Source organism: Amblyomma maculatum, chromosome 8 (genome assembly GCF_055883805.1).
Source record: "Amblyomma maculatum isolate TAMU_Amacu chromosome 8, ASM5588380v1, whole genome shotgun sequence".
In the NCBI taxonomy this organism is placed as follows: Eukaryota; Metazoa; Arthropoda; class Arachnida; order Ixodida; family Ixodidae; genus Amblyomma; species Amblyomma maculatum.
In genome coordinates, this window is record NC_139351.1 from 128137231 (window position 1) to 128153274 (window position 16044).

General features: G+C 46.8%; 1 protein-coding gene across 1 annotated transcript; it reads right to left on the reverse strand.

Moving 5' to 3' along the window:
* Positions 1-8794: 8794 nt before the first annotated feature.
* On the reverse strand, positions 8795-15755 carry LOC146182537 (beta-galactosidase-like). The gene is made up of 4 exons (XM_084577661.1): positions 15134-15755; positions 14277-14549; positions 12434-13090; positions 8795-10420 (listed from the first exon to the last, which is right to left on the reverse strand). Exons 1-4 carry the CDS (start codon positions 15686-15688, stop codon positions 9953-9955), a joined length of 1953 nt encoding a protein of 650 aa, XP_084433787.1. The 5' UTR covers positions 15689-15755; the 3' UTR covers positions 8795-9952.
* Positions 15756-16044: the final 289 nt, after the last annotated feature.

Below are 16044 nucleotides of genomic sequence, written 5' to 3' on the forward strand. Positions count from 1 at the left end.
ACGTAAGCTTGGATGAGTTTAAGCAAGCTTCTTTCTTTCAGGCCTCGTGCTTTCAACGCGATTCTTCTAAATATTCCGATCGCTTGTGTGGCGAATCCCTCTAGCTTTGTGATTGTTCCATCATTATATCCATTTTCCTGAATGAATAGTCCTAAGTTTCTGATTTGATCTACCTTTGGAACTGGTTTTCCTTCTACTTTAATGTCAAATTCCCAGCTGCGCTTGCATCGGAGTGACTTTGGGTTATAGACGAATAATTCTGATTTTTGCGGCGAGCATGATAGACCCCTACTGGCAGCGTAATCTACGACAGTGTCCGCCGCCGCCTGCAGGCGCTCCTCAATGCTCGCATCACTACCCTGGTTAACCAAGAGATTGATGTCATCCGCATAAATACTGAAATTTAGCCCCTTTATGCTCCTCAGAGCTTCTGGGAGGCCCCTCATCGCCACGTTGATAAGAAACGGGGAGATAACCGAGCCCTGCGGCGTCCCCCTGCTCCCTAACTTCACTGTGGGGGACTGAATGTCTTGAAACTTTATGCAGGCAGTTCTGTTTGACAAGAAGTCCTTGATATACTCATATGTTCGTTCACCTACTCCGATTTCTTGGAGACCGTGGAGGATCGCTTCGTGTTTAACTTTGTCAAAAGCCTTTGTCAAGTCCAGGCCGAGAATCACTTTGGCATCTCTAGAACGCGACTCGATTATGTCGTATTTGAGTCTGAGCATCACGTCTTGCGTGCTCAAACCCGGTCGAAAGCTGACCATCTCGTGCGGCCACAGGTCGTGTTTCTCCATAAAGCGCGTCAGTCGTGTCTGGACTACATGCTCCATCAATTTTCCCATGCATGAGGTTAGAGAAATAGGTCTTAGATTTTCTAGTTTCGGGGGTTTGCCCGGTTCTGGGATTAGAATTACGTTTACCGACTTCCACTGCCGAGGCAGGTGTCCTTTAGTCCAAATTTCTTGCATATACTCAGTAAGAGCGCTGATGGAGTCATCATCCAGGTTTCTTAAATTTTTTTTAGTTATCCCGTCAGGGCCCGGGGCCGATTTTGTTTTTAGTCCCAATATTTCTGCCCTGACCTCCGCCTCCGTGATGGGTGCGTCCAGCTCCTCGTTGGGAGCTCCATCATACTCTGGGAGGGGGGCACTATGAGTATCGCCAATGTACATGTTGACTAGTGCATCCATAAATTCCGCGTCTGTGCCCTTAAACGCGTGCCTGGCTTTTGATAATCTAATTCCTGACTGGGATTTTGAGTTGGTCGGATCTAATAGGTGTCTCAGCAGACTCCACGTTCTGGAAAGGCTCATGCCCCCTTCCATCTCGTCGCATCTGCTGCACCAATTCTGTTCGCATAATTTAAACGCATAATTTTCAATTTCTTTACGTCTAGCTATCCTCCTTCTAAGATTACGGTTCCACTTTTGCTTCTTTGCTATCAGCTATCTCCGGGGCATCGTCCCCTTCAAGATTCTTTGTTGCCTCTCCAACGTGACGCATGAGGGTCTTCGTCCATTTTTCTATGTTTCAGAAGAGCGTGTTGTCGGGCTAGTTGGTTCTGCATAGTATATAAGAGAAATGCGCAATAACTTAGACAGGACACAGGAAGAAACACATACAACGGTTCACGAGCGCAACTACCAACTGTTTAATAGGGTGAATCAACAACAGCATATATACAGACAGGCAGAGCATGCGTAAAGATAGAGCAGGCACACACATTACAAACACCGCAATTTTACAAAAACGAATCAAGATACGAAACTTCAGCATCATAGATCTGCAACGAAGCATCACTTACGCAGCGATCAGAAAGTTTCTTGACATGGAAGACAAGCCGGGCTTTCACATTGGTACTCCTGCCTAGAATCTTTGTCATCTCAAATCTTGCCCTACACGTGCTAATGCAAGAAGAAATGTGTCTTACAAGGTTTGAATTTTTATCATTATTGTCTACATTTTTTGCATGCTCCCGTAGCCGGTCATTAACGCAGCGGCCAGTTTCGCCTACATAGGAAGAGCAACAAGAAAGGGGCAAGCTGTATACCACTCCTGTGGCGCACTTAACATAGGAGGTGCCATGCCGTTTTTTGCAGCCCCTTTCACAAACGCCAGAAATGCGGCAGCAAAGCTTTGATAGCTTGTCGCTGTATATATGCTGTTGTTGATTCACCCTATTAAACAGTTGGTAGTTGCGCTCGTGAACCGTTGTATGTGTTTCTTCCTGTGTCCTGTCTAAGTTATTGCGCATTTCTCTTATATACTTTTCTATGTTTGTAATCTTCCTTTCGGCAGCCTTCTCTCGCTTTTCCCTAAATAGTTCCCATTGCTTAACCCTCGGTTGACACACACGGCGCGTCTTTACTTCTTTTTTAAGGATCGAGGCGAGAATAAAATGGTCGCTGCCAAAATTTTGCTCCGAATTTTGCCAGTTCAGATCTTTCACATTTTTGGAGAAGGTCAAGTCAGGGGAAGTGTCTACGCAGACGCTGTTACCCACACTGGATGGAAAACTAGGGTCCGTGTGCAAAGTGAGTCCCAGCTCGTGCGCGTCTTCCCATAACTGCCTGCCTTTAGGATCTTGTTTAGCGTCACCCCATTCCGGGTGCGCCGCGTTGAAGTCACCGACTATTAGCAAGGGGTTATTCGCGGCTGTGATTATCGCTTTGCGAAAGAGGGCCCTGAATCTCACCTTTCTCTGCTGTGGCGTACTATATAAATTTAAGAGGAACAGGCTTGGTTGCTCTTTTCGTCCCGTAAGAATTTCCAATAGCACTGCCTCAATTTCTTTCGAATTGATTTCGTGCATGATTGCAGCATTGTTCCTCTACGCGAGATTTCTCACCTTTGTCACTTGAAAAAGATTGGTATCCCGAGAGTTTTGCTGCTTTACCCGTCTCTTGCAGGGCTATAGCTAGTGGTTTCTCATCTAATAGCGTCAAGTACTGTTGCAATAACGCAGGCTTGCGTTGGAAACGTTGGAAATTTTTCCTCAGCTTTTTGCTGCCATTTTCCGATGGCAACTAATTCTGCCCTTTAAAGTTGTGCTTCGCCCGTAAGGGTTTGGATCTGGCTTTGAATTTGGTTTATTGCTCCCATAATTTGGGTCATGAAAGATTCAAATTTAGCTTCGATTTTGGCTTCTAATCTTCTTTCTAGTGCCACCAATGGATCAGCGTCATCCCCTTTGCGCTTCATTTGGGGCGGTCTCGCCGATTCTACAATCATATTTCCCTCCTCCGGTGCCGCAGGGTGCGTGGAAGTCGCAGCCTTAGGGGCCAGGGCAGTTGGTTTCGATACCAATTTCGGTGGCGCTCTATGGGGGAGAGGGACCCAGTACGCGCTTGCCCTTTTGGTCTATGCAACTCTTGAGTGAGCTTATCAATATCTTTAAGCTCCCCAACTTCTTTCCTTAATTTATAGATCTCCTCGTCCTTCTTATCATTTGCCTGGGAAGCCCCACTCTCAAAGCTTACATTTTTACGGTCCCTGCTCAGGCTCCGCTTCTTAGTCCACGGGTTCTCCGGGTCCCTGGAACTCGATCTCCAGCTGCGTCTGGATCCAGAACGCCCCCTGGAGCTGGAACTCGACCGGCCGCGCAGCTGTCGCCCTTCCTCCAGCCTCGGGAAGGAGTCGTTTCTGGCGCGAAAGTCCTCTTTTCCACGCTTGACCTTGGAACGACCTCGGTGATTTTGCTCGACGATCGCTTCGACTTGCTGTTGCTGCTGCTGTTGCTTGTTGACCTTGCGTTCCCATTTCCTCTTCTTTGCCTCGTATGGAACGCGGTAGAGTTCTCGATATTTTTTGTCACCAAGCGGGTGTCCTTTCCCGCACAGTTGACACCTGCACTCACAGAAATGGTCTTGTGGTGGTTGTTCCATGCCACAGCCACGGCATTTCACATTTGCGGGGTCCGGGCAGACGTCTTCGCGGTGTCCGAGCCTGCCGCAGGCGTTGCAAACTTCAAACTTCTTGCGGTAGAGAACGCAGCGTTGCGCCACGGGCTTGAGTCTCACCCACCGCGGCACCTCTTTGTCTTCAAACAGTATTAAAACTGTCCTCGAGTTCCTTCCCAGTCTTCGCACCCCCAGGACCTTAGGATTCCCGTGGACTTGCAGCCTTTTCAAAATATCTTCGTCCGAGAAGGACAAAGGGACTTCATGTATGACGCCTTTCCCGCAGTCCTCTGGCATAGCGATGTACGTAGTCAGTTCGATTTTTTCCCCTTCAAACGCGAGGAGCTTCAAGTCGGCGTACTTTCTCTTCCTTTCCGCGCTGACAGTGGCGACAAGAATGGAATGTTGCTTCACATCGAATGAGATGACATCTTCCCCGGCCGCGTCTGGGCTCACGCCAGCCGCCCTAACTATTACGTCAGCCAAATACGCACTTCCGTATTTCATCAGACGTATGACTATTTTCTCGGCGCCGTCCGGAATACCTGCAAATTGCCTTTCGACCGACTTTGCCACCGTCTTCCTGCCTGCGAGCTTCTCGGTGGCTCGCTGGCGTTCCATATTGCATGCCTCGTCGTTCACTAGGGCAGCCGCTTTCCCTTTCTTCTTACTAACGTACCATTGTCCCGGCACGTTCAATTCTTCTGGATCTATATCCGTACCATGTACGGTCTCTTTCATGGTTAAGGCAGTCTCCGAGCGGAGCTTCCGCCGCCGGTGGCTTCTCACCGCTAGGCCTAATCTCCGCCGACTTTGAGCAGAACGGAGGTGCGTTCGATGGTCTCCATCGACTAAGGCCGCTTGAGCACAAGTTGGATTCGACGGATTTTGGATATTCGACGAACGGACGCCGAGAATATCAATTCTTCTAAGGTGGGCCTTCCTCGTCTCGTTACGATTTTTGGGACTTTGATGTGTTCGACGAGCCACGTAGTGAGCTAAGACCTTTAGCGTGACCTGGCTGTGTGACGTCATGCCATCTGTGTAAGAGTGCGGGCTCAACCGCTCAACTCGCGCCGTCGCCTTGCGCGGTGGCAGTTACGGCCTGACTCCGTTCCTCTCACTAGTGGCGCTGCGTGACGTCATACCATGCAGACGTCATACCATGCAGACGATATTGTGCTGCTAGCTGAGAGTCTGGAAGAATTGCAAACTCTAGTTAAGTATTGCGGAGACGAAGGGGACGCTCTAGGCTTCAGTTTCAGCGCAGTTAAGTCGGGTCTGATGATTTTCAACGGCTGTACTGATCAGGGTCTTAAAATACAAGGCCTTGAAATACCTAGAGTAGCAGAATATAAATATATGGGGGAATGGGTGAACGAAGGATTGGCATACATTGGAAAGCATGAGCAATCACTTAAGGCCAAAGGGCGAAGGAATGCCGGGATAATTAAACATAAGGCATTGTGGGGATACAATAGGTATGAGGTTTTGAGGGGTATTTGGAAAGGAATTATGGTGCCCGGACTTACTTTCGGAAATGCGGTTTTGTGCCTAAAATCAGAGCTACAGTCGACATTAGAAATAAATCAGAGATCCGTTGGACGATTAGCACTAGGTTCCCACGGCAAAACTACAAATGAGGCGGTACAGGGAGATATGGGCTGGGCATCTTTCAAAGTACGGGAAGCTCAGAGTAAAATATTATATGAGGAACGCCTGAGGAAATTGGACAGTAACAGATGGGCAGCTAAAGTATTTAATTACCTGTACTTAAAAAGCGTGGACTCACAATGGAAGAAAAGAACTAGGAAACTAACTAGTAAGTATGATAGTCACAAGGACGGAGAAATAAAGAGCATTAAGCAACAGGTGAAAAACACAGAAGGTAAAAATTGGATAAATTCGATGGAAAAGAAACAGAGTGTGGAATTATACCGTAAGTGGAAAATGCAGATCAGGAAGGAAGATTTCTTTGATAACTCAAGAGGCAGTGCCCTACTTTTCGAAGCTAGATCAGGGTGCCCTAGAACACGCAGCTACAAAAAGAAATTTAACAATGGAGATGACACATGTGCTGTATGTGGAAGCTCCAGTGAAACAACTGACCATATTATACTCGAATGTAATGGTATCCATGCGGAAGCTGGTGCAGGCGCAATCACTGTTCCTGAAGCTCTGGGGTTTAGAGATACCAGTGGCCGGGTGAATAAACCGGCGGTGGAAACATAGCAAGAAACGACTGGAAAATTGGTGGCTTAAAAGCAGAGAAGTGACATAATGTTAGTAATGTAGGAACAAAAATTTAATAAATAGAATGATGGTTTAGTTAACCATTCTAAATCAAAAATTAAGATATATGAAGAAAAATGAAGAAAAATGAGCATGATAGCTACTGCTACCACCCCGTTTCAAAGGGGACGCTCCTATATTCCATCCATCCATCCATCCAGACTGTACCTAAAATCAGAGGTACAGTCGACATTAGAAATAAATCAGAGAGCCGTTGGACGATTAGCACTAGGTGCCCAAGGCAAAACCACAAATGAGGCGGTACAGGGAGATATGGGCTGGGCATCTTTCGAAGTACGGGAAGCTCAGAGTAAAATATTATATGAGGAACGCCTGAGGAAATTGGACAGTAACAGATGGGCAGCTTAAGTATTTAGATATCTATTCTTAAAAAGCGTAGACTCACAATGGAGGAAAAAAACCAGGAAACTAACTAGTAAGTATGCTAGTCACAAAGACGGAGAAATAAAGAGCATTAAGCAACAGGTGAAAAACACAGAAGGTAAAAATTAGATAAATTCGATGGAAAAGAAACAGAGTGTGAAATTATACCGAAAGTGGAAAATGCAGATCAGGAAGGAAGATTTCTTTGATAACTCAAGAGGCAGTGCCCTACTTTTTGAAGCTAGATCAGGGTGCCTTAGAACACGCAGCTACAAAAAGAAATTTAACAATGGAGATGACGCATGTGCTGTATGTGGTAACTCCAGTGAAACAATTGACCATATTATACTCGAATGTAATGGTATCCATCCGGTAGTTGGTGCAGGCGCAATCACTGTTCCTGAAGCTCTGGGGTTTAGAGATAACAGTGGCCGGGTGAATAAACCGGCGGTGGAAACTAGCAAAAAACGACTGGAAGATTGGTGGCTTAAAAGCAGAGAAGTGACATAATGTTAGTAATGTAGGAACAAAATTTAATAAATAGAATGATGGTTTAGTTAACCATGCTAAATCAATAATTAAGATATAGGGAGAAAAATGAGCACGATAGCTACTGCTACCACCCCGTTTCAAAGGGGACGCTCCTATATTCCATCCATCTGTGAAGGAGCGGGGCTCAACTCGCGCCGTCGCCTTGCGCGGTGGAAGTTACGGCCTGACTCCGCTCCTCTCGCCAAGCCATGAGATGCCGCCTACAGTCAAATCGGTTGGGCAGGCGGCAAAGAGGAAGCAAAAGCGAGCCACAGAGAGAGAAGAAGAGCGAGAAGAACGGCTTTCCAAGCGACGAGCGCAAGAAGCAGTTAAGCGGAAAAGGCGGTCAATGTCTTCGGTAGCAGAATCGACGACAGGAGCAGGAGAGGAAGGTACGAATTTTCCCGATAGTTAGGAACGTGCATCTACTAGCAGCACTACCAGTTCAGCGACTAAAGTAGTGAAAGGCGAAAGCCTGAAAAGTCTCACCTTGTCTAGCGTTCCTGCCAATCCCACACTTAAACGCGCGCCAAGGAATGCCACGCGACAGGAGCGATGGCGTACAATCCAAACGCACACTTGTCGGAGAGTGTGTGTCAGATAGTGCGCCTTTCTTCCAGACGTATGTAAAACCATAGCTAAACATAGTACAGTCAAGCGTCACCATAGCCATAACAGCAAACATAACCGGAGCATCACCATGGTGAATATGCACAGCCAAGCATCACCACAAGCGGTACAATAGTAGCACCACGTATTGCTTCGCAATCGCCAGGCTTAACCAAGCTAAGCCACAGCTTTTTTTTTTTTTTTTACATTTAAAAGTAGCTAGGCAGTCAGAAGTTAAGAACTAAGTATACGTCACCAAAACCACCTAGGCAGGGGGCAGATTTTGGTAAAAAAAAAAAAAAAAAAAAAAAAAAAAAAAAAAAAAAAACACTTTCTTTATTCATATATACTGTCATGGCCTGGGCCTGGGTACGATTCGTTCGGTACCATGAATAGTTTTCCAAGCTTGTCACTCCGAACATCATAGTTTCGAGCAAACGGTTCCTCTAGGAAAGGCAGAGCTAATGCAAAGTAGTACCAGAGTCCCTCAATTGAGGGACTCTAGTAGTACGTAGCAAGGACGAAGTAACACCGCCCTTGACCATTTAATAGCTGGTTAAAAAGGGGACTCACCTTTATGTTGACGGCCTCCAGCTTTGCAGTATAACATTGTCCCTTCGCATTAAAAATATATTGTAATTAGTTACTGTGATTGATTACTTGTATGATAATTAAGCTTTATACCGTTCATAATTCCTGCGTTGCTGTGCAGCCTGCATGCACAGATATATCTATCACAATTTTTGCGATGACATATCTGTGGACAGTAAAAACGCCGACGCGAAGCCCAGGAACAGGCGCCTAAGAGCTGAGCTCTAAAAATTCCCCTCTACAGCACCATCAGCTTCAACGCGGCGCCAAGTGTGCTCCCCAAAGTGTACGCCGCTAGTTAATAATATAATTGGCTCACAAGAAAGGAAAGGCGCAGTATCTGTCACACCGCTGCGGGTCCGCCAGTTCGAACTCAAAAAATTATTAGCCATTCGAAAATTACAGAAAATATTGAGGTTTGATTTTTTTTTTTTTATGCAAGGGCGCTTTTCGCTCCCAGAATACATTTTAAATACCCAAAATGAGCGGAACAATCAATTTTTACTCGTAACAGTGGATGGATTTTAACCCGAACAGTACGAGAACACTTTCGTCGATGACTAGAGCTTCGAATGTGGTTCGCTGGCACCGTATGTGCTTCATAGCGAGTTTTAGAAGTGGGTTACCCTACGATTAAAGGGATAGAGGGATGCTAGGGCGTCATGCATGCGCTGAACGGGGCATTTCAAGGCAAAGGGTGTCACTATGGCTATGGTTAGCGTTCCCCTATCTTTTCCAACCCTGTTATCAAACTTCCTCATATCGATCCAATACACTGAAAGGCCCCTTTCGCTAGAAAAACAGGTGCCTGAGTCGTGAGCGAGAAATCAGGAGCATATGCATCTGGCAAGTGACAGGCAGCATGACCTGGCACTGATTGGACGGCGGGTCGTATGACGTCACAGCCCCGCACAATTTAGCAGGAGCTTACAACTTGGCTTGCTCCATCGAGAACGGAATCAAACTCACTTGGATCCCTAGTCAGACACGCTGCTCCAGCTACACGATGCAATCACCTTCGTAAGGTTTGGTTAATGCTCTTCTGTATGCCTCTGTCGAGTAGCTTTTCATTTAATATGGTAGCTACATGCTAATTGATATGTGTGAGATAATGGAAGTACAAACTAAGGGATCGAGGATGAAGCAAATGGCAGTGCCCTCCCATCTTTTCCCCGAAATTTCTGCACTGTACACAGCGAGAACGTACACGTGCATGTGTGCGTGGATGCGCGTTGTGGTGTCGGCGTCAAGAGTCTCGATCTGAATTACTCTCCGAGTTACGAACCGTGTCTTATTGGACACCACCTGAAGACGCTCTCCAGGTGTCGAGACCAGAGGAGTGAGCCTATTTCGACACCAGGGTGGCATCGCCATGTGGTGCCCGCATGTAGCGCGGAGTGGTTTAGAACTTGGAGGCACTTGTTAGACTTTTGTCTCCGACTACGCATGTTCAAAGGCGTTCATTTCTGTCCACCGACTAAAGTTGTTTCTCGTTTCCCAAGCAGGAATCACGAGGAAAATTCGTCGCGAAAAAATTGCTGTCGATCAACATTTTATAAAGGAGGTAGGCGTAGAGGAATTTTTCAACGATGTCATTGCTGTGGTGGCCGTCGGTTTGATCCTCAGTCTTGCTTGTTATGTTACCAGTGGCTGTTGTGGCCAAGCTTGTCAGGAATCGGCCCGTCGATCATCGGCGTGTCGACCGATTTCATTGCTGTCAGTGCCGACGGAACTGTCTCGGTCTCGAACACGATTAGTGTGTTCTGCTCCGGATAAGGCCGCAGAATCGATCCTGGCAGGTAGAGGGTAACCTGCGGTCCTATGGAAGGCCAGTACCTACCGAGGTTGAAACCATTAATCACGACCACTCCTTTTCCCCAGCCAGTGGGATCAAGGAATGTGTCCAGTGGTTCTTCGCCTTCTGGTAGAGTGAAGTTGGCGTAGAAGAAAGATGGCGGCTGAATATGCGTCTCGTTTCTCGGGTCGTGGCCGTGCTCGGATAGAAACTGGCCGAGCCGATCTAGGTCTTGCTTTTGTACGAGAGGCACACCTTCCATTGTCCAGTTGGTCAGTTGGGCGTGGCCGAGGGTTACGTATGATGTGATGCCCTGCGCCATGTCAGCACAAAATAAAGTGTGAAAATTCGGTACCTCGGATTGCAAAGCGCCGCCATTTTAGCTCCATTACGAGCCTCCTAAGAGGATGGATCAAGCTTCCAAAGGGCGCCATACTGCATTTCCTTGGGCGAAAGGAAGGGGAAATGTTTTCTATTAACGAAGCAAAGTGCGAAAACGTTAAGATTTATTTTCTCAACTTTATTTTTTTCTGTGATTACTCTCGCCCTTTTTTCAAACTGTAACGAATTACAGTGGAATGATTCTGTAACAAAAGACCTTGTAATTGTTGAAAATAAAGTTTTTCTGTATGTCTGTTCGCCCGTTGACTTATGTGGCAGCACTCTTATTACACAAAAACAGGAACAGGCATGGCATTTTCCTCTGCTTCGCAGGCCAGGTGCATCTTTCGAACTCCGTCAAATAAGTGTACATGCACTCACATCTCAAAACGATAGCACGCAGCACTCGCAGCATTGTCACATCGAGATACCATAAACGCATCAATCTATTGTACCTGCGCGTTTTTTTTTTCTTTTGGGTCAAGCGTCACATTGTGATGTTTAGTGTTTTCTATATATACCGCACTAAAGTGAATCCTGTGGTCGTTAAGCTGCGAAGTGTTTTCGAAGAATTGAGACGAGAGCACAGTAATCAATTCAAAGAAATTGGCCGTGGGTCACTCAGTGGCAGTGGGCATGAAACTTATCGGCCAGAAACTTCCAGTAAGTGCGCGTTGAGCTCCACGCATTGTTCTTGTGACTGCCTCTTATGACGCACGAACTCGACAAGTGGGGACACCGTTATCCGCTATGCACTCCGTGTATCTTAATATCCGGTATGCACTCACTGTTTTTAAAGGTTAGTCTGATGCCATTACTTTGTATATAGCGCATGCTTGTTGACTATTTCCTCTTACGGTTAGAGACATTTCTGTAGTGTAACATGAGCTACAGAAGAGCCGTACTGATTATAATAAGTGATGCACGTTAGTATGTGCTTACTACATAATCATTTTTTGAGTTGTGTGCTCTCTTTCTGTTTTGTCATTGGCCCCCTTATCACTCTTCTAGCAGCGCACTGATCACAAGTGTTAAGTCTTCCTCTCACCTCCACATTGAAAAATTTCGTGCTAATAAAAATTAAGTATCTTTTTTTAAACAAAATAGTAGTAAACGAGACTGAGAAAAGTACGTAATTGCAGCAGCATTATAAATCGAATAGAGTACGAATATAGTGTACCTTCAATACCAGATCGAAAGTGAATAGTGTAGACAAAAAACCAGATCAAATACGAAACAAGTAGGGAGAGAACCGAATTAAGTGTGAGTTAACTAGCTGCGCTAATATTCGCTACTTGGCCGAATTATCGGCGAATATTCGTACTTATGTAGCTAGAGCTTATGCAGTTGTGTCTATAAGTGTTATAAGGCGGAACACTAATATCCGCTAAGGGATAGCCAAACAAAGTCAACACGTTCAATCTGTGAACGTCAATTGAGTAAAAATTCACCTTTTGCTATTGACAAAAGAGAATAAACCCGATCAGCGGTATACGGATGAGTCATCAGCTTTGCGATCGGGTTTGCTGAGTTTGCCTAAGCCCTTCCACAACGTCGTTCAATGTTGCAGGCCATTTACGAGCATTGTGAACGCTGCTAATGTAAATGACCGCGTTTCAGCGATGAAACCTCCATCCCGCGCAAGCTAATAACAGCCGCATGGCACTTACACCGGTCCCGTTTTGAGCCACTATCGCTTTACGATCGGTTAGCTTAATCCTCGTTAGCTTGGTCGGCCTGCCGGGTTCGACCCCCGTAGCAGGACCATTTTTCTTCCGCTACGAAGCTTCCATGGGAATTGTATAGGCTTTCTACTAAAGCCTTTTGGCGGCGCTTAGATAGAGGCTAATGAGTCATTATGAGAAATCCATTCCACATTGGGGGATTCCTCAAGAAACAACGAACTTATTCCTTTCGCGTGAGCAAATGGTGCCTCTGCGCTCACCTTGGGATCACGGTTGCCATCCCCGTAGTTCTGGCGGCCCTCGTTCTCCACAAGTATCGTGAGTGTCTCTCCTTTGCTCGTCACTACGGGCGTGCTGAAGATTCGTTCGTCCAGGCTCAGGACGCTACGGGTCACTCTCGTCATCACGTATCCTCTGTCCTTAATTCCCGAAACCGTTAATAGGGAAGGACTCTTTGGCCTGAAGGAGACCCTAGTGCTGTAGACGACGTAACCGTAGGCCTGGATCAACTCCTCAAACGTCAACGGCTGTTCGGAGCGCACCGTCTTCAGGTAGCCGTGGTTCCGGAACCAGTCCATCACTTCGAACAGGGTTGAGCTTCGTGTCAGGGAAATGGTCCCCAGGCCTAGCTTCCTCGAAGGAGTCGGAACTGGGCCCGGCGGAAGCGGAAAAACCTTCCCCGTGGCGTTCCGAATCATATAGTATAGGTCTGTGGGGTCGCCTGCCTCGGACAGGGGCGAGCCGTGGTCATAGCTCGTTAGCTGGGGGGGCGGCCGGTTGCCGTTGCTGAAGCCGTAATTTGTGCCACCATGGAACATGTAGAAGTTGACCGAACCGTTGTACTTTTCCAGGATCTTCTCGAAGGTGTCGACGATGAGTCGTTTGTCCACCTTGTCATGTGGGAACGACCAGACATCCTGTAGGCGAGGAAACATCGATTATTGCGTTTACAGCGAGGCGACGGGGTCTGCCCCATGCTTGAAGTATTTGCTGTACGGGTGGGGTCAATTGTGCGGCGTTAAAGTTACTATGGACACATACCTATTCACTAATAAAGAAACGTAGAAATGTGTCGGGTTTTTCATTAAAAATTGGCAACTGCATCACAAGAGCCAATAGGGGATAAACTGTATGTTCGTTGCGCTGAATTATACCCTCACTTGTTACTAAAGGTACACAAAAATATTCCGGCGTTCTTTTATAAGGCTGCCACATTTAAGTTTCAAGAAATTTGAATTTGAATTCGTAGAGCTCCCACTCTTCTATTTTTACTTGTATCGTACTTTCCTGTGTATAAGACGAGTCTTCTTCTTTGCCAAAAAATATTGCTAGTGTGTCCTGTACGACAGTGCGCCATGTACGCGCTTTTGTTTGTTTTGCACGACGTCCTGATGCAGCTTTTGTCGTGAAACGGCGGCGGCAACGACTTACCCGATTACGAAACCTATGGTTGTCTCTTGTGGCCTAGACGTTAGTAATATTAAGTGCCAAAATAAGGCGACATCCGCGCTACTCGTCCACCACACTGTGAAGATAACCCACAATGATGCAGACTTATGTTTTCAGTTGCCATCAAAGGAAATGCAACCATTCACTTTTTCTCTAATTGCAACTTTGGTGGCTAATGCTTTTTATTTTTATTTTTTTTTTTTATTTTTATTTTTTTTTTTTTTTTTACTTCTTGCGTATACTACATTCAACGCCATAGCGCGGCCATCATCAGAGCAACGATTTTGAGTGCAAAGAGGATGTCTCAGCCCGGCTGTCGCCAGATATCGCCGAAATTTTTGCTAGCGTGTCAGAAGATGATGCCTTTGAAAGCTTTAAGTAAAAAGAAAGAGCTGCGAGAGATGTCATGGGCGTGAGTGTTGTCGGCTTTTTTTTTTTTTTTTTCTATCATTTCGCGCCACGTAAGGATACTCTCACAGGCGTGGAGCATCTCGCGATGGTCGCGCAAGCATGTATAGTTAAGTCCCATTGCCCTAACTGGGTAATTTCAAATGTCCCTTACATATAAACATTTTTGTCGAAAGCTTCTTCACATGAAACCAGTCAAGAATTTCCCTGCCCTAGAGTTGTCATTTGCTATTGTTCTCGTTGTACCTGACGGCCACAGTAGTACTCGGTGACGACGAACGGCCCGCGAAGTTGTTCTCTCTTTACGGCCTCGTAAGCTTGCTGCACCGTGGCCTTGGTGGGACCGAAGTCTGTGGTGACCAGCGTGCCCTCCACGCGGTCGCACTCGTACGCCTTGTCGTCGGGCGTATCCGTGCGGAAGAGCACGGTGTCTGCTCCCAGGTGCTGCTGGAACTTGTCCACCAGGTGCTGCATGTACGCCTTGTCGCACAAGCCGTACAGTCCGTACTCGTTCTCAACCTGCATGAACAGAGGACCTCACATCTCCGTCCTCATTTGTGCAACTGGTCTTTATTCGTGATTCAGAAGATGCGACACCTCATTTATCGGAGCTCTATATCGTCTATTTTCAGCTGCATTTCTGCATAATATCAGCTGGTGCTTGGAGCGTGCTGTTCGCTCTCTTGTGTTCTCTTCTAACGAATAAAGTCCGCCTCCGAGACGATCAAATGGACACTTAACACCTCCACAATTCTCGCCCATGTGTATCTTCTCTTTGTTTTCACGTTCTTCTTAAATCGCGGGGTAACCTTACTGTGTATAAGACACGAACCAGTCCATGTTCTCTTTCTCTTGCCAAGTTTCCTAACTCAACAGGGGACATTGTGCATAAGGCACGTACGTAATTCTAATGGCCATGTAAGATCGTTAAACACTTTCTACTCAATTGTGCATGCGCGTATTAAGTGCACAAAAGATCATTACATTCCTCTTGTCTTACATAACATAGCTACAAGTAGTAATAAACTACTTGTCTTTACAGGTCAAGCACGGTACATTGGCGCTATAGACACGGCGAAAGCAGTTTATTCGATGCAGTTTACCTGAACAGTGATTATAGGCCCACCATTCTTGTACAGGTACGGTGTCACCGCTGGGAGCAGGAGGTCGAGCCAGCGGTCTACTTGGGCAAGGTAGGTGCTGTCCGAAGACCTGTACTTCATCTTCGGATTGATCCTCAGCAGCCAGTAGGGAAGGCCGCCATTGTCGCGCTCTCCGCATATGTAGGGACCAGGTCTGAGGATGACGTACAGCCCTACTTCATTGGCCAACTCCAAGAACGACTTGAGATCGTAGTTTCCGTCGAAGTTGTACTGACCCGGCTCCGGCTCGTGACCGCTCCACTCCACGTAAGTCTGCAGAGCGTTCAGTCCCGCCATCTTCATCTTGACCAACCGGTCGCGCCAGTAAGGCTTGGGAACGCGAAAATAGTGGATGGAGCCTGAGACAAAACGGAAAGGCTTTCCGTCCTTAAGGAAGCGGTCATTTTCGTAGTCCACCACGAAGGAGCGGTTCTCTTTCGCCAGTCCCCCTTGGGCCGTAGTTGCCAGGAGGCATCCTAGCCCCACAATATTCAGCACTTGCCAAGCGTAAGCCATGCTTCTTTTGGTTCCCGTCTCAGGTGGTGGCTTTTATGACCGCGCAAGTGCATTCTCTTCGCTGCTTTGGTGGTGATTCGAGCATCCAATACTAAGAACAAAAGGGTGGCTGGACGTCACTATGCGCGTAATCTTTGTGCGCTTATCGATTCCGACTCTGGACAGCCCTTATCTCCCTTTTCCGACCAGACAGCCAGAACGGTGATCTATGGGGCGATCAGCTGCTGACCTTCAGGTTATCACCACGTTCATGGACATACTGGTAAACACGCGCTGTGGTCCTGTACGAGTGTGAGGACCACGCCGCCCTCCTTAGTTTTTCTATCCTAAATATTTCGTCGACTAGGATGAAAACG